Source organism: Astyanax mexicanus, chromosome 7, assembly GCF_023375975.1.
Source record: "Astyanax mexicanus isolate ESR-SI-001 chromosome 7, AstMex3_surface, whole genome shotgun sequence".
NCBI classification, from domain to species: Eukaryota; Metazoa; Chordata; class Actinopteri; order Characiformes; family Acestrorhamphidae; genus Astyanax; species Astyanax mexicanus.
The window spans coordinates 12,132,432-12,160,019 of NC_064414.1; the positions used below are offsets into that span (position 1 = coordinate 12,132,432).

General features: G+C 39.0%; 1 protein-coding gene across 4 annotated transcripts in view; it reads left to right on the forward strand.

The window, feature by feature from the left end:
• Positions 1 to 4,328: 4,328 nt before the first annotated feature.
• The window catches only part of tmem63ba (transmembrane protein 63Ba), a 63,839-nt gene continuing 40,579 nt past the window's right edge, over positions 4,329 to 27,588 (forward strand). For all 4 annotated transcript variants that reach the window (XM_049481749.1, XM_007228756.4, XM_049481750.1 and 1 more), the window contains exons 1-3: positions 4,329 to 4,713; positions 24,961 to 25,196; positions 26,062 to 26,141. In XM_049481749.1, coding sequence (XP_049337706.1) covers positions 25,008 to 25,196; positions 26,062 to 26,141 — 269 coding nt within the window. In that variant the 5' untranslated portion in view covers positions 4,329 to 4,713; positions 24,961 to 25,007. The remainder of the gene's footprint in view (positions 4,714 to 24,960; positions 25,197 to 26,061; positions 26,142 to 27,588) is intronic.

Genomic DNA, 27,588 nt, shown 5'->3' on the forward strand with positions numbered 1-27,588 from the left:
CATTTTCTGGGGTAAGTGGGGTAAGAGTGTGTGTGCATGTACAGAAAAACCATCAGTTCAGTCTCTGCAGTTAAGGAGTCTGATGGCTTGGGGGTAGAAGCTGTTGCAGAATCTGGTCGTGCTGGACCGGATGCTGCGGTACCTTCTTCCCGAAGGCAGGAGGGAGAATAGTTCGTGTGAGGGATGAGTGGGGTCATTCACAATGCTGGTTGCTTTGCGGATGCTGCGGGTGGTGTAAATGTCCGTGATGGAGGGGAGAGAGACGCCGATGATCCTCTCAGCTGTCCTCACAATACGCTGGAGGGTCTTGCGGTCAGAGACGGTGCAGGTCCCAAACCAGGCAGTGATGCAGCTGCTCAAGATGCTCTCAATGGTCCCTCTATAGAAGAGTGTGAGGATGGGTGGAGGGAGACGGGCCTTTCTCAGCTTCCGGAGGAAGTAGAGACGCTGCTGGTCTTTCTTGGCTGTAGAGCTGGTGTTCAGGGTCCAGGTGAGGTTATCTGCTAAGTGGACACCAAGGAACTTGGTGCTCTTAACAATCTCCACAGAGGACCCGTCGATGTTGAGTGGAAAGTGGGTGTGTTGTGCTCTCCTGAAGTCAACAACCATTTCCTTTGTCTTGTCCACATTCAGGTGAAGGTTGTTGACTGTACACCAGTCTGTCAGCCGCTGCACCTCCTCTCTGTATGCTGACTCGTCGCCTTTGGTGATGAGACCCAGCACGGTTGTATCATCGGCGAACTTGATAAAGCTGTTAGAACTGTGTTTTGCAGCACAGTCATGAGTCAGCAGGGTGAACAGCAGAGGACTCAGGACACTGCCCTGGGGGGCCCCCGTGTTCAGTGTGATGGTGCTGGAGGTGCTGCCCCCGAACCGGACTGACTGGGGTCTCCCCGTCAGAAAGTCCAGGATCCAGTTGCAGAGGGGGGTGTTGAGGCCGAGCGAGCTTAGCTTCCTGGTGAGGTTCTGTGGGATGATGGTGTTGAATGCTGAACTGAAGTCTATAAACAGCATTCTGACGTAAGTGTCCTTCTTCTCCAGGTGGGTGAGGGAGAGATGAAGGGTGGTGGTGATGGCATCGTCCGTGGAGCGATTGGGACGATATGCAAACTGCAGGGGGTCCAGTGAAGAGGGCAGTTGTGTCTTGATGTTCCTCATGACTAGCCTCTCGAAGCACTTCATGATGATGGGTGTAAGTGCAACGGGACGGTAGTCATTGAGGCAGGACACTGTGGACTTCTTCGGCACGGGGACGATGGTGGTGGACTTGAGGCACGTTGGGACAGTGGCGCTGCACAGGGAGATGTTGAAGATGTCCGTGAGAACATCTGTCAGCTGGTCTGCGCACTCCCTGAGCACTCTGCCGGGGATGTTGTCTGGTCCTGCAGCTTTTTGTGGGTTGACTCTGCGCAGAGTGTTCCTCACATCCACTGCAGTTAGGCACAACACCTGCTCGTCCGGCTTGGGCATGGTCTTTCTCGCCATCGTGTTGTTTTGTGCCTCAAACCGTGCATAAAAGTTGTTTAGGGCATCAGGGAGGGAGGCATCCCGTTCACAGGACGGTGGCATTGTCCTGTAGTTGGTGATTGCCTGGATGCCCTGCCACATGCGACGCGCGTCACCCGTGTCCTTGAAGTGGCTGTGGATTCTCTGGGCATGTGCGCGCTTTGCCACTCTGATAGCTCTTGACAGGTCGGCTCTCGCTTTCCTCAGGGCCACCTTGTCACCCACTCTGAAGGCGGAGTCGCGGGTCCTCAGCAGCGCACGTACCTCAGCAGTCATCCAAGGCTTCTGGTTTGGGCGTGTGGTGATGGTCTTGGAGACAGTGACATCATCAATACACTTGCTGATGTAGCCAGTGACTGATGCTGCATACTCCTCCAAATCAACAGAATCGCCTTCAGTAGCAGCCTCCCTAAACATGTCCCATGCAGTGCACTCAAAACAGTCCTGAAGGGCAGAGATGGAGCCTGCCGGCCAGGTTTTCACCTGCTTCTGAACTGGTCTGGAGCGTCTGATGAGTGGTGTGTATAACTAGTGTATAACTAGTTAGTTAAATCAATTTGCGTTCATTATAGCTCACAGTAAGTCCTGTAATCCTAAATGAATAAACAGTTTGAAAATTAAAGTGATTAGCTGATCAGGTACAGGGAAACATTACATATATATTTTATTTTTTTCCTTTAACCCTGACTCCCAATCTAGCTAATTCCAAAGATAAGCTTACACACTAACACAGCTGCAGTTTATTAATCACAGTGGGTTTAAACTGTGTGCTGATTCAGAGACGTGTATTTTTAACCAGCTATCAGAAACATATCATCACAGTTGAAGTGGTTAGCCTATTGTTACCTTTCTTTTAGAAAAATCTCCGTATATCCATATCTGTTTTAAAATCAGCTGAAGCTGCTGCGTCCCGATCCCGCTGCTAAATCTCACAGCGAGGGGGCGGGGCTTCCCCAACAGCAAACTGCCTCTGCTCCGTGCGCCGCAAAACCAGCAAGCTGATTGGCTGTTTCTACTGAGAGGCGTGACTTAATACCTGAACCGGCTCCGTGATTGGTCCGGTCTGTCTCCTCATTAATAGTACAGCTGACCTGAGCGAACTGATATCATTTTTTGGGGGGACAAATCCACCTGACATGTCCCACCCATCCCCCCGGTTCCTACGCCTATGAACATATGTGAGCATCAAACGAAAGAATTGAGTCAAAGATGACCCCAAGGTTTCTCACAGTTTTACCAGATATAATTAAGTGACCAACGTGGAGCTGACGTTGGAAAAACGTTGGCATTTTGACGCCGACCTCCGCTCCTTAACAACCTTTATCCAACGTTCTAAAAATAACCACAGACCAACGTTGGTCTGACGTCGAATTTCGACGGCCAACATTCTTCTATAACATTCCTTTAATTTCAGAAAGTACAATTAAGTATTTTGTTAAAAAAAACAAGTAAAAGTTACTTGTAATTTCCATTTATACAGCAAACTGTTAAACAGTTAAACTGTTTTAACAATAAATATGCTAGCAACATGGCTATTATAAAGTAAAACTGCATTTAACAACTGGATAAAGGGTTGGATTTGTGTAGTGAGCTATAATAAGCCATACATCTAAAAAAATAAATAAAAAAATGGTTGATATTAATATATGCAATACTTTTTAGATAATGTATATAAACTATTTAAGTTCGTTGGTCTGTAAGTTAGCTTATTCTGAAACTTTATTATAACTTGCTACCCTGCCCTGTGACAGCTGAAGTGCTCCTTGTATATACACACATAAACACACACACACGCAGCAGCCTGCCGTGGTCCAGTCCTGCTCCAAAACTGGTGTGGCATTTTTTTGGGTAGGTGTGTGTGCGCGGTCGTACAGAACGCTGCACCTTTCTCGGGTAGCTACTTGAACCCGAGTTTGGGCATAACCTACAGACCAACGTGGAGCTGACGTTGGGAAAACGTTGGCATTTTGACACCGATCTCCTGTGTGTGTGTGTGTGTTCGCTGCTCTAATAGAAATGTGAGTGTGTTTGTATTCTGTGCCCTGTGGGTTTTTGTGTGTTTCCCGTGAACGCACGCACGCGCGCACGCACACACACACGCACGCTGTGCTCCAATATTCGTGTGTGAGACTTGGCTGGTTGGGAATAAGCTAAAGACCAACGTGGAGCTGACGTTGGAAAAACGTTGGCATTTTGACGCCGACCTCCGCTCCTTAACGACCTTAATCCAACGTTCTAAAAATACTGTCAACCAATTTCGACGTGCGACATAGGCGACATTTGCCAACGTTGGGCCAACGTACTGTTGCTATCTGGGTAGATTACTGTAAATACAGAAGTGCTTTACTCACCCAAATAAACAGTTTTTTTGAGAGTGAAATCTGCGTGAATTAACATCCAGTGCTCGTTTGACTTTAAAATACTTATTTTGTTTACTTAGGCACTTCCCCTATTAAAAAGGAAACATGGAGACACCCTTGCTCACACTGATGTAGGCATCCTTACTAGTGTCGCTTAATGCGCCTTTTAATCCGGTGTGCCCGATGTATAAAAATAGACCAGAAAACAGACGTTTATTGATAATGCGCCTTATGGAGTGAAAAATATGGTAATTCATTTATTTACAGATTCTTATTCGAACCTACGACTACAACGTTTTACATGTATAAAGTATTCCAGTACTCCAGTAGTTTATACTGTACATGCCTGATCAGGAGAGACAGACAGCCCTCGCTGCCTCATTATGAAGGTGGTAATGTTTATGTGTGGATTAATGTGGTGAACCAGCAGAGGGCAGCGCGGGTCGGGTGGTAACTGTCTGTACTCGACGCCCCCACCGGCTGACTGCGTCAACATCTCCTCAGCACCACCAGCCAGCAGCTCCAGCCCAATCCGTCAAAACTCCGGCTCTCCGCCGGACCCGCGTAACTACTTCCCCCCCGGAGCGCCTTATTAATTCTTTATCTCCTGCTCGTATTAATGTCAGGAGCGGGACTGGAGGCAGAGAGCGGTGTCAGGCCAGGCCTTTGTCCCCGTGAGTTTCAGCACTGAGCAGCTCCCCGCTTCCAGGCGCCGCTAGAGGGACGGGTCGCAGGCAGGAGCTCAGCGGCGGATTACCGGATCCCTGATTCGTTCTGCTGGGCGGTCCGGCTCTCAGCTGCCTGGTTGGGAGCTAGCTAACGCCTTGGACACTACAGCAGCAGCCAGGTAGGAGAGGCTAACGCTAGGCTAGCTAGCCGGTTTAGCTGTTAGCTTGCTGGGATTTTCTCTATTATATTGGGTAGGGTTGTGTTTTTACCAGCGTCTTGGTGACAACTAACCTAACCTAGCTAGCTAACGTTCTTGAACTACCTCAAGGCCTGGCTAACGTTAATTGTGATTTCTTTTCATAAAACATAGCTAACTAGCTTGCATGCTAGGCTAGTAGCTTGCTAGCTTGGTAACTAGCTAGATAACCTATTTAACTTAGCCAGTTATCACACTTGCTGTTAGCCTGTCAGTCATCTTATTACTCTTTAGTTAATTAACCAACGTTAGATGTGTTTAATTTTTTAATTTAGTAATCTGAGGATGTAAATATACTGTAATTTTGCCAAAAAGCTAGATAAAGACACCCTTTTTTTACTGTTAAATAAAACTAGCTACATTCATTCTTATGAACTGGGGGTGGTAGCTTGCTATTTTAAAGCTATCTGTTATCTGAATAATAATAACGACTGTCCCACAGCTGTCTTCCATCATATAGTTGGCTATGAACTCATAATCTCTGTTTTCTTGTCTTAACTAATGAAAAATACAGTATTTAGTTAATAGGGTGCTATCCATTTAAGATAATGGTAAGCTCTTTAGCTAATTTAGCCTGGAAGAGCTTATGCAGCACTTTATCTGCGGTGTCTGGCTGGCAGACTGTGGGACCGTGTGTGTATCCCAAGCATCCCATAGTGATAAACCAGATGACCTCTGATTTAATTGTAAAATTTAGGTAGATTAGATAGATATATGGATATATACATACATATAGTACCAGTCAAAAGTTTGGACACACCCTCTCATTCACAGTTTTTCTTTATTTCTTTTCACTTTTTCTTCATTGTAGAGTAATGTCAAATACCTCAAAATAATTAAAAGGCACACAATGAATTGCATAGTTAAAAAAAAAAACTAAACTAAACCCAACTGAGATAGTGATTTGGGATAAACTGGAGCCTCACATCAGGAAAAACAGCAACTATCCGTTATCCGATATCCGTTGAGTAATCGGCTAGTTAAAAAAGAATTATGGAAAGATTAGCCAACTACCAAAATACTCATTAGTTGCAGCCCAGATAATGACTAATATCATTTACGTGGAACTCAGGAAATAAGATATGCTTAACCAACCAGTTACTAAGTAATACACAGTAGCTTCTGTTGAGTAGATTTTACAGCACAGTGAATTGAGGTTCTACACTAAACTGCATGTCTGTCATTTTTTCTTTGTCTTAAGCTTTCTGAGAAAGCTGTCAGCTATGAGTTCCTATAAAATGACGTTTACAAGTTTGTGAACTACTCTCCTAGACTTTCTAACATGCAGTTAGAACTGGCAGTGATTAGTTCAGTAGGTGCTATCATAATCAACGTCAGAAGTGTTAAACAGAATGTACAAAATAATCAGTGTTACCTGATTGGTACAGCTAGTGAATGTGACAGACAGTACCTACTACTGATGTGCTGACTAATCTGCAGATTAGTCTCTGTCCTTGGCTGAAGTCATCTTCTAGAGAATCCTATGAGATTACTGTGCCTTACTCCACTGACACGCATACAGAACTGTACCACACATCTCCTATGCTTTAAAGGAGTTAGCTAGGGTTCACTCGCAAGTCCTTTTTACAAATATCTATTTTTAAGATAAACATTATTCATAGTTATCCAGAATTGCAGGCTGTGTAATAATCAGTGTGTATTCCAGTGTTTTAATAAGGGGTTTTATACAATGTGTAAGTGTAGGTAACATTTACAGCTTTTTATATTTAGTCAGAATCACAGAGCTTGTGTTATTAAGGTCTGTGTTTTATGTTTTAATGCTACCACTTGTTAGCTACTGTGTTGTGTTCTCCAGGTATGTCTGTAAGATTATGAATATGTATTGTAAAACTTACTTTTTTAGTGCTTGTGCTTCTGTGTTTGGGTTAGAGTTAGGGATGTACAATGATATCCTAATTATTTTGGTATTGACTGATCTTTTTTTTTTTTATCTGCATCAGTATGTCTTGATATTTCAAACTAATACTTGCTGTTGTATTTATTGTGTGCCAGAAAAGGATCAAACAATAAAATTTTAATATTTATTTTGTTGAAGTAGTATATTTATATAAGTAGTAATTTGTTAATTATTTTTAACAAATTAACGAAAAATATTGTGAAATGATTTTAGGGCCACATCGACCCAATCCTAGATATACATTTAACCATAGACGTTAACAATCAGGAGACCAAACGCTGATTGAATTATAATGAGTTTTCTGCTTGCAATGTGCTTCACTGTGCTAGTGTGGACACCTCTCCTCGATGAGATCTGTGTAAGCGCAGTAGCCCAAGCAAAAATATTTTTTTTTTGTGCGTGAGTCAAAACGAATGAGGTCAGGAGATATTTGTCAGATTTAATCAGGCATTTGTACAACTTGAAATTGTAATTTGACATTTGGTTTGTATATTTGGTCTCTCCCCATTAAAAGAGATGCAAGGCTGGTCTTTTATGATTGAATATAACGGTTCTGTGGCGTTGCAAAGATGACCACCAACTGAACTGACTAGCCTGTAAAGTAATTGATTTTTCCCAATTAATCTGTTTTTGATGTGTTTTCAAACTCCTGTACATAACATTACGGCGTAGACAATGAGGAAGTGGCTGGCAACTAAGTTAAATTTTTTTATGCTAATTTATGAGTGTTGTGGGCAGTGAAATGCTTTGATTAGGTAGATTACACTGGAAGTCTTGATGACTGCTTGGATTTCCTCAGATTCACTAATTTAATTAAGTAATGGTAAGAAATGATCAGTCTTTACCATGTCTCTCAGATTGGCCACCAGTGATATATGCAGTTATCTCTATAATAGAAAAATGAGATTAAACATTTTTTTTTATCTTCTCTGTGGAGGATCCAGTTTTTTTTATGGCATATCTGTCATTTGCCATGGTTGCTCTCCAGTGCTTTCTGTTAACTTTTGTGCACTGGTTGCACCCACATCTCTGTGAGGATGTTTCACAGAAATCTGTGTGTAGCCTGTTTATAGGGAACATGATTCCACAAGGTAGTGATTACATATTGTTGTGTGTATGATAGCAGAATGTGTCGCACAAAAAAAATGAATCTTAGGAGACACTGAATGGAAATCTTTAAACTGAAGAGTTCGAGAGATTGTAGGTAGGCCTGTCACAATAACTATTTTTGTGTTGACGATATATTGTCCCAAAAATAATTGAGGTAAACGATATTATTGTCAATTTAAGACCTTTTTATTTGCCTGAAGATATGATCATTTGAAAACATAATAATACAAGTTTAATTTAAAACTTTAAATATTCACTTTTTTTAATCAAAATACAACACTTAAAAATATTCAAAGACAAACAAATCATAAATAAACATTCTGCTGAGAAAACCCTAAACCCTAACCCTAAGGGAAAAAAAAATACCAAAGAAAGATTATGTCTACACTATATCATTTATTTTACAGCTTCTTTGATATACAGCCTGCATTGTTGTATCATGTTATGAGACATGATAGATTACTGACCTCTGAAACATTAATGTATTTTTAGTATCGCAGTATACTATACACAGAATATCATGCAGCCCTAATTGTAGGTGTTCAATGTCTAGTACGGTGCATTGTGAGGTTGAAAAAGCGGTGATGTGGTGCTATGGCATAAACCCAAAGTTGCACCCGATGTAGTGAATTGGGTTTTTAAAGTGACTTTAAAAGGCAGTTACTGGTCAAAATGTACATTGGCATGCAGCTTTTTGTGCTACTTGTGAAGCTGACAAAACTTTAAATTGCAGAAAATGAGGGTGTGATGAGGTGTCGTGCTACGATATCTCAAAAAATCAAAAGATCACAAGACTTTTGCACCAAAAACAAATGTTGGATTATTTTGAGCAACAAACAGCAGCACCTCTCTGCCCAGGTGAGCCACACACACCTACAAGATCATTACAAGATCATTACTTACAAAATCGTTTTTTTTTTTTTAAATCACCTGCATTTTTGCATTTTCTGTTTTTCAGTCAAATAAAATATTTTGAATAATATATTTAACTTTGAAATAAAAAAATAATATTGTTAAAATCATGTTATAGTCTCGTCTTTTTTTGTGAGTTGAGTATGTCTTCACAAAAAAACTGCATCATAAATAAATGTCAATCCTGATTTGAGTAACTAATAATCTCAAGACGGAAAAGTTGATACAGCAGATTAACAGTGAGGCTGTGTGTGTGTTTAAACAATGGAATAAATAAGCAAGGAAGTAAAAAAGTGAACTCTGAAGTAAATGTCAGCTAGCAAATCTAAACGGGTACAAATGAGAATAAATGACAGGGCTTTAGCCTTACCACATCCTATTCCTTTCAGTACTGAAAGCTGCCATGATGGGTTGTGCTGTGTTGAACTCAGTCTACAGCAAAAAAAAAAAGGTCATTAAAGCTCAACTCAGTAACGGCCACTGCGCTTTGCCCATCCAATCAAAAAAGAAAAGGCTGGTATGTCTCACGCACACACAAGAGCATTACACACAGAACAGACGCCATTCAAACAAGAGGAAGAAAAGCTGAAACCGTCAGAATCTGGATTCACAGAACTAAGAATGAAAAAACGTAAAATTATGACTACCTACTTATGAAATGAAATAATCATTATCATCTATCTTTGATAAGAGATTGTCTTGATGTTTGCTTCTAAAGTAAGTCAACAGAGTTGCCAGGCAGACACAAAGGTGTTGTGAGTGTATTATATGTAGGGTGTATTTATTCAGGTTAGAGCTTCTAGGAGAGTAAGAAATGCACATTCCTAATACTCCTGACGGTCTCAGTTCGCTGTGCCGTTTGTAGCCACAGCTGTACACTGAGGTCCAGAGCTGAAGTCCAGGCTGTTTGTGTTGTATGTTTTCTAGAAGTACATAGCTGACCTTCAAAACTGCATTCAGGCACCATGTTTAAAAACCTTTTACATTTAAAAAGTGGTTTCTCCACACGGCTTTCTATTTATTTGATTCCATGTACTGATTCCGATATGCAAGTGCCGATACCAATACATATTGCGATACCAATGCTTTTGCATGTAAGAAGTATTACCGTTGGTGTTGTGCTTAAGGTTTTATCATGATGTCGAAAGAAACAGTCTGCCGCTTGTGAATAAAATATAATTATTATATATTAATTAATATATATTAATATAAGTTAAGCAGCTTCTCTGTGATCCCTTAGACTTTATGTCATATGCTGCTTGGCTCTGTGTTTCTGTAAAGCAGGAGTGAGAGTTTGCAGCCTGCTCTACATGTCATAAAACCCTTACTGCTCACACCTGGAGCCAATTCAGGTGCTTAATTAAAAGTTAATTGTGTAAAGTAAGCGTATCTCCATCTTGCAGCTTAACTTTCAGCTTTTACAGACTGAAATATCTCCAAACAAACCAACAGCTAAATCTTACTAGTTTACACAGCTAGCTGCTGCAGGATAGCTTGCTGGCTGGTGAATTTTCTGCATGTGCTAAATTAAACTGATTAAACTGATTAAATTTGACCATGCAACTGTACCCCCATCCTTCACCACACAGGCTTTACTCACATTACTACTAACTGTGCTACACTGTGTTTCTACACTAAAATATCTGGAGTCTAAAGCTGCTGCTGGTATTACACTCTGAACTGGAATCCTGGTCGGTAGAGTACCGATATTGGTTAAAAAATTCCCCATCTGTAATTCAAAGTATTTATTTGAGTTAAAAAAAATAAATAAAAAATTGCAAGCAATAACAAGCTATTTTTTGAACAGACAAACCACTTTTAGAGTGTATATGAGCAGCTCACACTATGAATCAGGGATGCACATTGATTTCGGAATTATATTGTTATCGCCTGATAATAGTTTTTTTTTTTTTTTTTTTTTTTTTTTTTTTTGATGATTTGGCTTTTTTGAAATGATACTTATTTTTTTATATGCTGAAAAAGAAACAAGCACAGATGACTACGCTACTACAATTGGTGCACACTGGCCGTGATACTTTAATATCCATTGATTTGAGCTCATTTTTATTTATTTGTATTAGTTTTAATAGATATATTGTAAGCAGTCTATGTAAGTCTATGACCAGTTAGCAAAAAATATTTGAATCTAAAAAAATTGAAAACTAAATTTATGCAGTTGGTGGAAAGCTAAAAGTTAAAGGTTGAGGCAAAGACATTAACATTTGTTTCTAAAGTTAAACTGGGGTGTCTAATTGTTCTATAAATAATGTGTACATCAACATTGGCAGATAAATACATTTATAATATTGGCATTGGTGCTTAACACATTATCATTGACATTTTAGACTGTAAATGGAAGTTCCCTTCACTCTTGTTTAATGTATTTTCTTTTTATCACCAACACAATGGTACATTTCTGCCATTTCTTCTTTTCATTGTTTAACTTTGTTACGATTCTATTTTGCTGGATGTGCTATTCCTAATATTTGTTTAAAGTGAAGTGTATTTCTGCAGTAGTTGTGGTCAGAACACTGTGTGTAAGATGAGGAGACTCTCTGTGAATCAAGATTACACTTAATAATCGGGTTTGTTTAAGTTTCTTTGTTTAAGATCCAGTGAATCAGGATCAGTCTGAGCATATTGTAATGGGATCAAGTAACAGTTCTATTAATAGACATTATTTCCCAGTCTGCAGCACTGAGGAGAGTTCTCAGATGGTATTTTAAAGATTTTACATAACATATTATCTAAAGGTATATAAAACTGATAAAAATATATATTGTGTAAAACACTTTTTCACAGGTGTAGAAACCTCTTGTATTTCTCAGACTAAGTAGTTGTTTTGTGTTCAATGTGAATTCTACTTCAATTTACTTTTATCCAGTCTTGTTCTACATTACTCTACCTTACTCTACCTTATTCTGCCTCACTCTCCTATGCTCTGCGTCACTCTGCCTCATTCTGCCTTACTCTACCTCGCTCTGCATCGCTTTACATTACTCTACCTCACTCTCTCACTTTACCTTACTTTGCCTCGCTTTACATTACTCTACATCACTCTGCCATGCTTTACATTACTCTACGTCACTCTCTCGCTTTACCTCACTCTGCCTCGCTTTACATCACTCTACGTCACTCTGCCTCGCTTTACATTACTCTACGTCACTCTGCCATTCTTTACATTACTCTACGTCACTCTGCCTCGTTTTACATTACTCTACGTCACTCTGCTATTCTTTACATTACCCTACGTCACTCTGCCATTCTTTACATTACTCTACGTCACTCTGCCTCGCTTTACATTACTCTACGTCACTCTGCCTCGCATTACATTACTCTACGTCACTCTGCCTCGCATTACATTACTCTACGTCACTCTGCCTCGCATTACATTACTCTACGTCACTCTGCCTCGCATTACATTACTCTACGTCACTCTGCCTCGCATTACATTACTCTACGTCACTCTCTCGCTCTACCTCACTCTGCCTCGCTTTACATTACTCTACGTCACTCTGCCATTCTTTACATTACTCTACCTCACTCTGCCATTCTTTACATTACTCTACGTCAGTTCCTCACGCTATCTTTCTCTGTCTCACTCTACATCATTCCTTGCTCTACCTTACCCTGCATTACATATACAAACAGAAAGATCTTGTTAGCATTAATTGGATCTGAACATTCATAGGTTTTTGTCTTTTATATGTTTTGGGATGCAGCAGTGTGTTCAGGTAATAAGAATGGGATGTGATGTGCTTTCCCTGGATTAAATGTGTAAGGCCATTTTGATGAGAAAAACAGAAAAAAAAAAAAATTAAGTGTTCGTTTAAGGTGGGAGCTTGCGTATTTTGGGACAGGAAGGCACTGCCGGGAAAGTTATGCCACTATTTGGCTTCCAAGCATTATTGATGCTTTAGTTACACAAACGTTAAACTCAGACAGTAAATGTGAAGAATTTGTGGAAATTATTGAACTAAGAAAGTGAGTGTATTGTTTTGTATTTTATTGTTAATAAGTTGAATAAAGTTTTACTTATCTGACTGTTTTGTTTTGCTTAATGCACCTTAAAATCTGGTGCACCTTAAAATTCGGCACACCTTAAAATCCAGTGTTCCTTGTTTGTTGATGGCGTGCCTTATAGTGTGTAAAATACACTACTACAGATTTAATTGGTACAGATGAAAAGAAGGCTGTTAAGTGTCAGAGCAGCAGGAATACACAGACGGCCCAAAACACAATTTATATACGCGGATGCAAGTAAATGTAATTTTAAAAAGTTAAGTTTTGATTTTAGACATGATTAATCACAGAATATTGTTGTGATTTAATGCATTTTTAGACAGTTATTTCTATGTATATTAGTATAATTTAATTCTGAATCTTTAGTTTACATTTAAATACTTATTATTAAAAGCTTAGTTTAGTTTTTTAATTGATTGACACCAGTATTGTGCAGATCCTGTTTTGTGGTGTACTATTATGGACTTGCTTTATTTTAATCCATTTTTTCTAAAATAATGTTTTCTATGAAGGTGGAAGGACGTTGGTTGCTGTAACCCCATAGAGAGTCAGACGAATGAGTTTAACACAAATACTTTTAGCTGTAGTTAATAATCCACAGATGTCTTCAACTTTGAGGCCAACAACTTGCACTCTACCTCAGAATAGATTATCAGTTGACAGTCTTATCTCAAATATTCCGTTTTCTTTGGCCGGTCCAACTTGCAAATACTGACAAGTGATTCAGCGGCATTACAGGTAGTTTCAGTCTTCCACTAAATTACATTGGGGTGTTTTTTATATGATGAAATAAATGTTTGTATTAATGGTTGGTACTTATGGTCATTCTTATTTACTTTAAGGCAGGATTGGCACATTTGAGAGACAGACTAATACGGTTACTGCACCTGGTATCAACGATGATGTGCTTCTTTAAAAGCCTCTGTTGGAAACATGCAGATGAGGTGGTCATTTGCATTTTATGTCTATTAAGATTGACTCTTGAATAGTTTAAATATTTTCTTATCATGAATAAATAAGTGCTTGAGCACCGAGTGCACATAACTGCTGTGCTCATGATTCAGTTAAACCTTTAAACAGTTGCTTCATGGTAGTAATGATGTAGAGATGTGTAAATCTGTTTTTCTCAGATCTGTTTTGTTGTTCCCTGAAAGTTGCTCATCATGACAGAGATTTATTGAACTGTTTGTCTGAACTGGGAGGGGGAGGCTGCACGTCCTTGACAACACACCACTACTGCCTTGAAAGGCCTTTTAAGGTTTTTAGCAAGTCCAATACTTTACAGTGTCCTTGAGAAAAAAGTGCACAGAATGATGTATTAACTTCAGCTGCAGTAGGGCTGAACAATTTTGGTAAAAAAAAAAAAAAAAAAATTACTCTACATACTCTACAAACCATAATTACTCAAAGATATGTTGAATGTTCAATAAATATTTTTGAACTGTAGTTTGAAATTGCTGTTTTTTTAAGCAAAAAAACAGTGTTTCTGCAGGGTTTTAAAAAAAAACCTAAGATATCTTTAGCGTTTTAAGAAGAAAAAAAAGGTCTTTAAATGTAATTTTGTCAGATGTTAAATGTTAGCTCTCTCCTTTTGTGTGTTAATTCATGAGAAGCGTAGTCTAATGGGAAGTTACTTCTGTGTTCTCTGTATTTCTGGTGGCTGTGTTGGTATCGTTTGATTGAACTACAAATCCCATGATGACTGCATGCAGGAAACGGCCATGTTTGCCCATTACCTGCACTCCAAATACATCCGTAAATATCTCCTGCCTCAGTCACCAGAGTAACGCTTCTGGAGTTCAGCTGCTTTTAGTGAAAAACATTTGAAAGTGTGTTTTTAATGATTGATAACAGCAGTTTTCACACTTGGCTGCAAGATTTTCCCTGTAATTTATATAAATCCTGCTACAAACTATGCAAGAAGATCATCCAGTTAGAGACCTTGGGTGTGAGAAACACCAACTTGCCACGAAAAGCCTCAATAGGCTCAAACCATCACGCAATTTCACACAAGCTGAGATTGGTGCTAAAAAGAAAAAAATCTCTGGTGTAAAGTTCAGTGATGGTATAGTTACTTTGAAAAAGTAATCCGATTACTGATTACTGATTACTCCTTTAAAAAGTAACTTAGTTACTTTATGGATTACTTGATTTTAAAAGTAACTAAGTTACTTTACAAGTTACTTTATTAGTTACTTTCAGCAGCTGCAGACACCACCTCCCGCCGCCTTAACATAAACATTATAACCAGTTTTGCCATTATTCCCTTTATTGGAAAATGCATTTTTAACAGCAACAATTTATCTCTATTAAGTTGAACGATTTCCTAAAAAAAAACGTTTTTTTTTTATAAAAATAAAAAAATTAACATAATTTTTTTTAATAAGAAATAAAATATGGTCTTTCTTGATTTTACTAAACATAAATACTTGTTTTTATAACAAATATATAAAATAAAGAAAGTCTTTCTTGACCTGACATATTTAACACTGTAAAACTGAACATTGAACTTGTTGTTCTCTGCAGGGCAGCAAGGAGTGGTTTTATAAAACAGAACCGTGTATATGGTCTAGACCAGGGATCACATATTTGCAGACTGCGGTCCGGGTCCGGACCCAGACGTTGTCCAATACGGACCCATACCGGACCCAACTACTGAGAAGGATATAATTCTGACAGTGTTCATTTGAAGCACCGAAAATTTTCTTGTCTTTACGGTATACGCGCAGTGAACTTCCAATCACGTGTGGTGTAAAATCTTTAAATGCTCTCCTCTGCCAATCAAATTTGTGGTAGACCGCTGCCCTGGCTAGTGAATTGGGACTCGGCCGCAAAAAAAACCGCTTTAATAAAGAGAACTGGCGAAAAACGAAAACGGGCGGAAACTAAAGACACGCCGAGCGCGAGAAAGCGAGACGCGTGTGATTGGGGAAGAGCGGAGGGGGAATGGGTAAGGGAGCGGTGTGTGTGTGTGTGTGTGTGTGTGTGTGTGTGTGTGTGTGTGTGTGTGTGGAGGAGATGAGGTGGAGAGAGAGAGAGAGAGAGAGAGAGTAACGCACAGTGACTTAAATAAGTAACTTTAATCTGATTACTGGATTGGAAATAGTAACGCGTTAGATTACTCGTTACTGAAAAAAAGGGTCAGATTAGAGTAACGCGTTACTAAGTAACGCGTTACTGACATCACTGGTAAAGTTTTACTGAGAATGCTCTGAAAAGGTCCTACAAACCCTGAAAAAGACACATAGACTACATTTATGCTGTTGAATTCAATCAGGGGTGAAAAAAGTCTAAATTAATGAAAATTGGAATTCCTGTTTGGTATTCAGCCTTCAGGCAAACGTTCAGTTTTGGTTGCATACAAAAAAATCCTTTTTTATTGCATTGAAAATATTTTACCAATATCTTCAAACAAGGACGGTATTACATAAAAATGACTTGTATTATGTGTCAAATTTCTGATTTGTGTTAAGTCAAAATAGCTCATTAATCCTTGTGCATTTAAGATGGCCACAGGATGGGGGCTTTCGCTAAATCTAAGTCCCTCTCTGAAAATGTGTGTGGAGTTTTAAGCAATGGAGTCTGCATTAAGATTTTGCTCTCTCAGAAACTGGTTTTTATCACCAGTACTCAGGTAAGTTAGTCAGAAACGGCTGTACTGAGCTGTTTGATACACTGTGTATCTGTACCAGAGGCTATCTAAGCAAGTGAGCTTCCGAACTAGGGCTGCCCGATATACCGTTTAATAGAGATGGACCAATCAGTGTTTTTGGGGCCGATTCCGATCGTCTTTCACCTCGATCGGCCGATCGGCGATACCGATATTGGGCGCGGCCAAAAGCCACATTAATGCCACACAGGTGCCAGGCAAACCTGGTACAGATTCCCCTAATTACATTCACGCCTAAGCAAACACTGGTCATTTACACTGATAGTAAATAAACACAAGAGTGTTACTGACCAAAATAAAAGCTTTATAGGAGAGATATAAATAATGCGTAAATATTTATAAGACACCAGAAGTTTTATATTTATATGTCAATACCACAGGAATGTGTATCCCAACATCAGCCGCTCCAGCCTGTTTTGTCAGCTTACTGCTTAAAATATCTCACTTACTGTTAATATATAGATAATAATACAATATTTTAATAAGAACAACAGTAATCCATCGCTCTAGCTAGAGCTTAGATTGGAAAAAAATCCAGCCTGACCCTGCCTGCCCTCATAAACTGTAATTAAGAGCACGGACCTGATATAAACTCCATATTTTTAGTAAGTAACGTTACAGCAATAAAACAGAGCTTTTAACTAAATTCACAAATAGTTGGAAAGAACGAAATCTGTTTTAATGTTGTTAATAAACATCACTGTGACAGCGCTAGTCACAGTTTCACCGCAGCGAGGGACGAGGAAGTGAATCACTTATCTAACCTGCCTTTACTGATTTCTGCCCCCAATAACCCCTTCAATAACCTCCAATAACCTTTAATAGTCTTCAGTAGCCTTCAACAGTCTAACCTGTCGGCCGTGTCCACTAAACTCTGTAGTTATAAACATCCTGAGGTGAGCAGTGCGCTAACTGACCTGTTTATAATATAATCTGAGCAGTGACTCAGTGACGGCTGCTCTAAACTGCTGCTGTTAGCTTGTGAGCTCACTGGTTGGGCAGAAAGATGAACTGTAGAGAGCTGTATTATCTGGTTAGTGGGGTTAAAACCTTTATTTCCTATACAGATGAACTTGAGAAAACTGAAAAACGTTCCAGACTGGCTCAGCTGAGCTCTGTAGCCCGTGGCTGGGCTGTAGCTCTGACTGAGTGAAGAGAGCGGGGCTTGTGCTGCTGCTGCAGCTCCGGCTAGTGGTTGGATGAGAAACTGCAGCTTCTTGTAAGTGAGCAGTTTCACCGGCCATCCACTCAGAGAACTGCTTTACTGCTTAATCCTAAACTCCTGAATCGGATCGGCTAAAATCAGAGGAATATCGGCCGATCGCCGATACCGTGTTTTGGCTGAAAATCGTCCGATATCGATACACTGCTGATCGATCATCCCATCTCTACCGTTTAAGCATCATCATTGCAATGTGTATATGTGCAATAGTCACATTGCAGAACGTGCATTGTCACTTAAGGCAATTAAATCAAACATGTCGTTGCAATGTTTTTATTCTTGACACAAGTAGATACACAGTGTTGTCTCTGTGTCTCTGGGGGGTGCAGGTTGGGCACGTGCTCCTAAACGCATGTGTCGAAAGTTGTGCACCTCGGTCCAGCACAGTTTTGTTTAGATAATTCCAGTTACAGCTGAATTCACACTTTTAAAACCCAGAAAACCCTCTTATTTACCTTTTAAAAAGCCATTTAAATGCCTAATTAAAGGACCGATTACTGTTGTTTTGCTGTTTTCCTCCGGTTTTGAGAGCTTGGCGCTGACTCGGCTCTTGATCGGTCTGGGCGCGAGACAGCTCACGGGAGGGGCAGATGACATCATGGGCCCTGCATTGTTTAATATTGCGACATATATAGTCGAAAAAAAAAAAAAAACACTTACAATGTAAAATTTGTCCAATATCGTGCAGCCCTATTAAAAACTCAACACTACAGAAATCAGTCCTCTGATTTCCTGTGCCAAACATTTTTTAATCATCTGACTGATGGCTGAACATTTACTGTATGACTGACTTAACTTGTGTGCAGTAATATTTGTGTGTAGTTTAATATTTAAAAATAACCCTGATTATTATGTTATTGCAGTGACTATATAAAAACGATATATTGTACAGCCCTAAGCTGCAGTGAGTTTGATGAAGGGTAGAGAAAATGTGCTCTTATTTTGAAGTAGTGTCCAATCACTGGTTAGAGATTTGCAGTGTCAGATTTTCAGTCTCAGAACAGTGTTGCAGGCTCTTTTTGTTATTGATCTGTGGCTGCTTTCTCAATCATGTCCTGATTCCTCTTCTCGTGGCCTGTTTCTCCTGAATCATCTTCAGCGTTCCCACTGCTGACTCAGATCTGTGTGTTCATGACTCGGCAGGAGACGTAAACGGACAAAAGGACAGCTGTGTGGGTGTTGGGGGAGGCAGAAAGAACAGGCGTGCATTTTTAAGACATATGTGCTGCCACTCATGGTTTTATGCTGTACTGAAGCCAACCTAACATTATTAGTTTACTAGAAAAGTCACAAGCTGTCTAGTGGCAGTATTGTTTTGTCATTGTAGTGTGTAATATTTTATATGTGTTCTGTATCTGCAAAAAATATATATAATCATTTTATTTAGATTCGCTCACAATATAATGCGAGCAATTGGCAGTTCTGCATATTTAAGTATCTCTTTCTATGTTAAACTAAAATGGTAAAAGTGTTATTTTTGACGCAGTTAGACTTTTCACACACAGTATGTTTAAATGGGTAAATTTCAACAGTGGTAGCTGATATGGCTTGTAGCATGTAAATATTAATTATGTTTCATGGTATTTGGTTTTAATGCACAGTTCTCATCTAAACCACCTTGATTTTAAAATTCATAATAGGATGGGAAAAGGACAGAATATCAGCAAATATTGTGTTTATATTAAGTCATTCAGACAGATTAAGAAAAAGAAAGCACAATTATTTAAGTACATGTAAGATGGCCACAGGTTAGGGGCATTCTGTGACAAATTTGACGTCGCTCACTGAAAATTATCATTGTTTAAAACCGAAAAGAGATCAAGTACCGTATTTTGCGGACAATAACCCACCATCAATAAACATCTATTTTCTGGTCTATTTTCATACATAAGGTACACCAGATTATAAGGCACATTTCAAGCAACACTAGTAAGGAACAAGGGTGTCACCATGTTTTTCGTTTTTCTAATTCAGCAGGCCAAAACTGTAATTCTTAAATTAATTCTTAAATTCCTGAAAACTGTTTATTTGGGTGAGTAAAGTGCTTCCGTTTACTTACAATAAGCTTAGATTTCCAGTATTTTAGTGTGGTTAGCAGCAGCGCTAGCCACAGTTAGCAGGGCTTAGTGCTAGTAAATGCCACTCGACAGCACTAAACCAGGCCACTATCAGCTAGCGGTTCATCCTCTAGCTGTTTTTAACACGATAAATGCAAGCTACAATTCAATATACTCACCTCTGAACAGAGGAAGAGCTAGCATTGCGATTAACAGCTAATGCTAATATTGCTCAAGCCGCTGTGCTGGACAAACTTCACTGAAACTCCTGTATAATGAGTGTCTTTACTGCTCCTTACAACCTGACTAGTAAAATTCATACATAAGGTGCATATGATTATAAGGCGCTGATGATTTTTGGGAAAATTACAGTATTTAAGTGTGCCTTATTGTGCGAAAAATACAGTATTAAGTTCTGTTTTTTTACAGGTTCACAGAGGATCACACTGCACACTCTTACATCAGTCGTTCAACATCACCAGTTCGATAGTTACAAATATTTAACTGCTGCCAAACAAAAGAGAGAAGCTGATTAGTATTAGCATAGTTAACAACACAAGGCTATTCAGTTCATCAATTCATGATTCTGATCAAGGGGCTGCTGTTTGATTACTGTTTGCCTTTGCTTAGCTAGCTTTATTACAAATCCTCAGAGTATCAGACATCTCAGAGCAGCTGCTGTTGAAAAACTGACCCGAGTAGTGGTGATAAAGTCTGACTGAGTGAATTTGAGTGACTGGTGTTAGTGACAGAAAGGCCAAATGCAATTAATTCAATTAAATGTAATGTTATGTTTGGACTCAAGGCCAGCTAGCAAGGCTTAGATAAGTTGGTGAACAGGCTAAAGCACAGCACAGACCATGTAAAAGCTAACCGAGATTCATATCATTAACTTTAGGACTTCATACTGAAAGATACCATTACAGAATGAGGTTGTGGTTGTAAAAGGGATGTTCACACTCAGTAACAGTGCTCTAACATACTGTGAAAAACTTTGAATATGAGCTTGTTTTATTTGCATTATTTGAGATCTGAAAGCTCTGCATCTTTTTTGTCTTTTAAGCCATTTTTATTTTCTGCAAATAAATGGTGTAAACTACAATGTTTCTATATATTTTTTTGGAATGTGGAAGAAATGTTGTCCATAGTTCATAGAATAAAACAACAATGTTAATTTTACCAAAAAATATATCTATAGATAGATACATCTGAGAAACTGATTCAGAAACTGAAGTGATCTCTTATTTTTTCCAGAGATGTATGTAAATTTATTAAATAGTTCTAATCTCAGGTATTACTAGAGAGCAGACAGCTTGTGTACTCCCGCATCTTCTCCTGGCCCTGTGTGGGTGTTGTTTTTTGGGATGATGGGTACAAAACAAACAGCAGAACTGGAGCATCAGGTTGTTGCTAGCTGTTGCTGTTGAGCACTGTTGTGATTTAGTTGTGCATTCTCTGATAATCCTGAAGAAATGTCTGCTTTAGGTGTGCTGCAGACAGTGAAGCTTTTCACTTCAAACAGCAAAATCATAAACCAGCAGCAGCTGGAAGAGGTTGTAGTTAAGGTCTGGCCAAGCAGATCAGGTAGGAGAGAGATTTTCACACAGTAAAAAATGGCAACAATCACTGTCCAAACTAGGGGTGGGCAATATGGCACTAAAATAGAATTTTTGGGATAACGATATACTTGGCGATATAGGAAAACAGAAATTATTTGTTAATTTCAGGAATATAGTATAATAGTTTAGCAGTATAATCATAATGTAGCAAAATAAATAATATAGCATAAAAAAAATATAATGCAGCAAAAAATATTGCAGAATATTTAGTGCATGCACATAAAATGCAAACTAAAACCATTAAACAATACATTCACTTAAAGCTTCACAGTGAATAATAGACTACTTTTAAGACAGAACATCCCTATTATCACGATATGGATTTTTAATATCATAATATTTCTGTGTTACAATATATTGTATACGATATAATATTGCCCACCCCTAGTCCAAACACACATGAGTCTGACAGTGTACATTGAGAAATCATAACAAATTCTATGGTTAATTTGTTAATTTTCAAGCAATCTAAAGCACTGATACTTTTTTGCAATGGGTTTTTAAAACAACATAAAGAAATGTAAGATCACTTTATATTTTTGTTCAAATATGTTTGTTAACTGTATCTAATTGAATCTTTTCAACTTTTCAACAGCTTGTCTATTGTGAATGTATGTTATTACCAGCTTGAAGGAGATAAATTAAAATTAATCAGGCAGAAGAGGAAAAATGGCAAAAGTTGTTTTTGTCTCATTTGTTTTTTATGAATAATAATATAATAATAGTAACAATAATTAGATGAATAATGATAATAATAAATGAGACACAAAATTACTGAATTTAAATGTTCTGTCCATCTGAAATTATAGTATTGTATTAAGTAGTTTAGAACTGACAATGTAAAATTCCCGTCTCTACTACGCTAGCGGTAGCTATGAGTAAATTACCCAGCTATGGTAAGAGAACCTTAATGAAGCTCATTGTTTGTGTGCTGTTATGTTCTATACCTTCCAACCTGGAGTGTGCCAATGGGATTGGGGAAATGATGGAGGGCAGATTTGGAGGCCAAAACCCACACAGATTACTCTGACCTACACAGATACATTTTTATATTGTAATTTTATGTAAAATATGAAATAAAAAAAGTCTTTCTATTCAGATGTGTGTTTAACTTTGAACACATATTCTAATATTCTCACACATTCCACATATCCTTGTGGAACTTAGTTCAAGTATCAGCTGAATTTTAAGATTTGACACATTGGCAGCATTGTTTTTAGCATACCCGAAATGTTTCTCATTTTTGATGGAATGTATCAGAACCAGCCCAGTGATGGGTCCAGTTTATGTGATTGGTCAGTAATCACGCCGCCACCCAGGGAAAGACCAGCTGAACTGACTGACCTCCATTTGTCTATTGTTGCGCCTGCTTGCTGGCTGATATCACAGAGTGGTTGGAGGAGTATAGATGTGTCTGTGTTTGTGAGCAGCCGGAGACAGCGTGGCCCTTCTTCTTTAAGAGTCGTACGGATCTTTGCGTTCTCTGCCGGGACAGTTTTCTGTCGCCGTCTATTTACATTGTTTTTCCACACTGTTACATAATGCCTGAGTCACACCTGAGAGGCACTGCTTTCCCCGTTGGGAAATGAGCGTGTTTGTTTGAGTTTGGGTGTGTGTATATTTGTGCGAGGGGGGGTGAACCACGCACACACACACACACACAAATGCATGCAGAGGACAAGTGTGAAACCCTCCCTTTCTGATTTGGATGGAGTGGGTGAGCTGTGCATGTCTTGGCTGTGAGCTGCCCCTCTGCTCTTTCACCCAGTTGGTATACTCTGTTCTCCTCACTCAGGTTTTAGCCTTCCTGTGCAGTTCTCTCATCCCACTGCTTTAGTCTGTCATGTGTTCCCAGAACCAGTCTTTCCTGTCTTTTGTTTAGCTGGGTGGTTCTTATATTTTCCCCTAAAGAGAATCCACATGGCTGCTTTGTTTGTTCTGTCAATAGAACTGCATGTACACTGCTTTACATGATCACTTTATTTACCTAGTTTTGATGATGTACAGTGTGCCTTCCTTTTGATGCACATCACCAATCGCTAATTCTGTCTGATACAGAACAGTTTTAAGATCATTATATTTTCCATAAAAATCACTGCGTCTAATTATCTGATAAAAAATGTTGTATGAATAAAAGTAATTAGCTTGTTGTTTGTAACTGCAGTGGTGGCTCTGTGGTTAATGATGACAGGGTTGTGGGTTCTATATGCGGCTTTAGCAAGCTTTGACAAGCTATTAGACTCTTGAGCAAGGCTGTTTAATGCTCACTGCTCTCCAGGTGTCACAGGGGACTCTGGAGATAAACATGAAAGTGTTGGCACCATGCCTAATGCCACACTTGGACTTGAGGGGTATAAAAAGCCCCTCAGCATTGAGCTGTGAAGCAATAGAACTGTGTTCTCTGGAATCATGTTGCTCTTTACAGTATTCTTGGGGTGAGTTGGGGTGAAGGGCTGTATGATACTGATACTGTGATATTTTATTGTTCTGCAGTATAAATTGTGATATTATTTTCTGCCATATTTCTCCTGATCTCAGTTATGTCATTAGATTAATATTACCCTCTATGTATCAAAGTTTGGAGTAATCAAATATAATACCCAATCTATGTCTATTTTTTTTGGTGATTATTTTTTTGTCTGAAATACAATTTAAACCTTATTTCATGATTCTGCAACTAATGATTATTTTGGTAGTCGACTAGTCTGAAAGTGGTATTTAAATTACAAGATTATGTTTAAATGTGAAATCCCTCTGTGTTTCTCTCCCCTGCACTGTGAGTAGTGCAGTCCTGTTACAAATTATAGATTAAAGAACACTGAACAAGAAAAAAAACAATTTTTGGAATGTAAAAACCATTGATATATCACATCTCGATATTTTGTTTTGCAATACTGTAACAATTTCCCAGGATGGGTGAGACACAAAATAATTGTGTAGGGGGGGCAGTTCATGTTAAGTTCATGTTAAACATCTTTTCAGCAGATAAAAAGATACAATTGTTGGTGCACTACAATACTACTGTATTTTGTGTCATCTGTTCTAATTTAAATAGCTCAAAGCGAGAAGCTACTCAATACTCAGTACAAATTTTTCAGGACATCTAAAAACCCTGTTCTTTCTTTTTAAAACAATCCAAAATCCATGACTGATTGGCTGGTCATTCACACACAGGACATGTCAGGAGTATATCTTCTACCATTCTGTAACAATAATTAGCTGATACACATACAGACAGTACCATATTTTTTGCACTATAAGCCGTACTTAAAAACCTTTAATTGTCCCAAAAGCCGTCAGTGCGACTTATGTATGAATTTTACCAGTCAGGTTGTAAGGAGCAGTGAAGCCACTCTAGTGCAGTGCAGTGTTTTAAAAGAGTTTCAGTGAAGTGTCTCCAGGCTGGAGCAGTATTAGCATTAGCCACTAAGCACTAGCTCTTTCCCTGTTCAGAGATGAGTATAATTGACCTGTAGCTAGCTGCTAATCCTGGCTAGCACTGCTGGAGCAACAATAGCATTAGTCGCTAACACAGTATAGCCCCTTGCTTATATTATTGCAATGAATCACAGCATATTACATCGTGATGCTTATCGTATCTCTCTCTCTCTCTCTCTCTCTCTCTCTCTCTCTGTTAGGTGGTGTGTGACAGCAGAATGCAGCAGTGGTGAGGGCACAGGGCGTGATGTTGGTGGTGCTCGTGCTGATGATGGGGGTGGTTGTCGAGGGTCATTCATGCCTTCACGAAAACTGCTCCGTCTCCAACAGCTCAAAGAACTGGTGCTTTGCGGCCCGCATTCGCAGCACTGTGCTGCAGGGCCTGCCTTTCGGGGGAGTGCCTACAGTCCTCGCTCTGGACTTCATGTGTTTCTTGGTATGTTACTGGGTCTTGAACATCTTTTAACCTAAAATCAAGTAGGGGCTTTAAAATGTTTAAAAAATAAGATTCTTATACATTCATGTTCTTACAGGCTTAATAATTGTGTGCTTTAAAATTTTCTGTGTACATTATTACTCATGGTACACATTTGGACATAATTGTTGATCTCAGTGCCAAGTGGTCCAGTGGTTTAAAGTACTGCCACATGATAGGGAGAATCTTAGTTTGAATCCCGGTCATGCAGCTTGCCATCAGCTGCTGGAGCCCTCAGAGCACATGTGCTAGTCTTCACCCTCCTTGTTGTGTTGTGGCATCACTAATGATTGAAGATATACAACTGAGTAGCAATTGAGTGGGTGGTACAATTGGCCTAGCTAAATTGGGAGAAAATCGGAAAACAATTTAGAAATAAATCCTTAAAAAATAAATAATAATAATAGATAAAATATATCCTTTCATTAAAGAAAGTAAAAGACCACACAGTGGTCACTGAAATAACTTATGTTGTCTCTCAGTCTTTTCTTTTGTCAGGTTCGAGTTATTTCAGTGACTGTTTCTCTGTCTTTAACAACAGCGTACCCACAATTTTGTCCATGTCTGTAGGATGGCTTTTCATTTCTAAAATTTGAATAGAACACAATTAATTACAATATCCTATCTGGGGGCGGGAAAATTGGTATTGTCCTCTAACTGTCATGGATTTTAGTTGACCTCTGTGCTTCTTTATTCGACTACATACCTATTTTATAGCCTTCAATGTGTTGTGCAGCCTAGGGCTAGCCTTTTTATTTATATATTGCATTAATTTGATATTTTATGTACTTTATTATTATATGCTAACAATCCTTATCTTTTTTAGGGTCTGCTCTTTGTGTTCTCTATCCTGAGGAAAGTAGCATGGGATTATGGGCGTCTGGCACTGGTCTCCGACGCAGACAGGTAAAAAGCACAAACCTCTCTGAATCTAAATCAGTGTTGTGGCGTCAGTGCCAAGATCAGATCAGATATGTCCAATGTGCTTCAGAAGTGTCCAGTATTGAGTGTCTGCCTTCTGCTCTCAGTCTACTTCAGCCCCCAGTCAGAAACTCAGCCCTGTGCTGCTGAGTCATACTCTTCCAGTGGACACTCTGTACAGACCCTGATGTTAAGTTTGTTCAGCTGGACCCTCACTCTATCAGCTGCTGTGTTGATAAAACATGGAGCAGTTGTTGTGGTGTTGTTGTGTTTATGAAGACAGGAGCGATAAAGGTTCATTTTTATCTCCTGTATGATATACTTTGTTAGAGAAAATAACATTTAATTTACTTTCATTTACTTATTTATTTAATGAAAGCCCAGTAGGTTACATGAGTGTGGGGGTATTCCCAGCACACCGCATTCGTAGGTCATTGCTGGTTGATTTGCTATCCGAAACTCTGACACTGACTTTCGTTCTGGCTGCAGCATGACAAAGCTCCCACTCACACTCAGATCCATCATCTGACTTGTACGTCATGTCTGCTATTACTACTGACTAAGCCGTGTTTTATATCTTGTTTACTTGCCTGGCTAACATTGATCTGTTTCGCAATTCCTCCCCCAGTTGGCCAGAAGCTTAGATTACACTAAGGCAGGGGTGTCCAAACTTTTTTTGTTGGGGGCCAGGAGGAGAAATATATTTGAAGTCACGGGCCACAGACTCTGTAATAAAACAAATAATGAAATATACCACTTTAATACTTTCCTGATTATTTCATTTACACACCATTTTACTTGACTTACTATCTTTATCTTTGACAGTGTTGTGTAAACTAAGATTTTTCAAATTCAAAAATTAATTTCATGATGTCTCTTAATATTAAACTCTTTAATTACGGCAACTTTTAGACTCTTTTACCCCGTATTTCTGCGCTAGAAATGCGCACTCTCTCCGCTTTTAGACTCTTTGGCCCGTTTTTCTGCGCTAGAAGTGCGCACTCTCTGTGCTTTTAGACTCTTTGCCCCGTTTTTCAGCGTTCAAACTTTGAATCTCACATTATAAAAACTTGCTTAACAGCGGGCCAACTTTCATTCTATTTCTAAAATACCTCGCGGGCCGCTCCAAAAAAGGAAACGGCCGCAAATGGCCCGCGGGGCTTAGTTTGGACACCCCTGCACTAAGGCATCTATTGTCTGATGCCTAGTGCAAGACAGTGTACCCATAAATACAATCTATGCGAATATTTACAATATGTTATGTATCTGTAATGCTCCATTTCATGTATAAATAATTTATGCCTTGAGGAAAATGTGATTTTGTAAATTTCACAAAAAATATGATATATGATAAGATAGATATATGAATTTTAGCAGATTCAACACTCCCCACAGCACATAAAGGCTACGTTCACATTACAAGCCACATTGC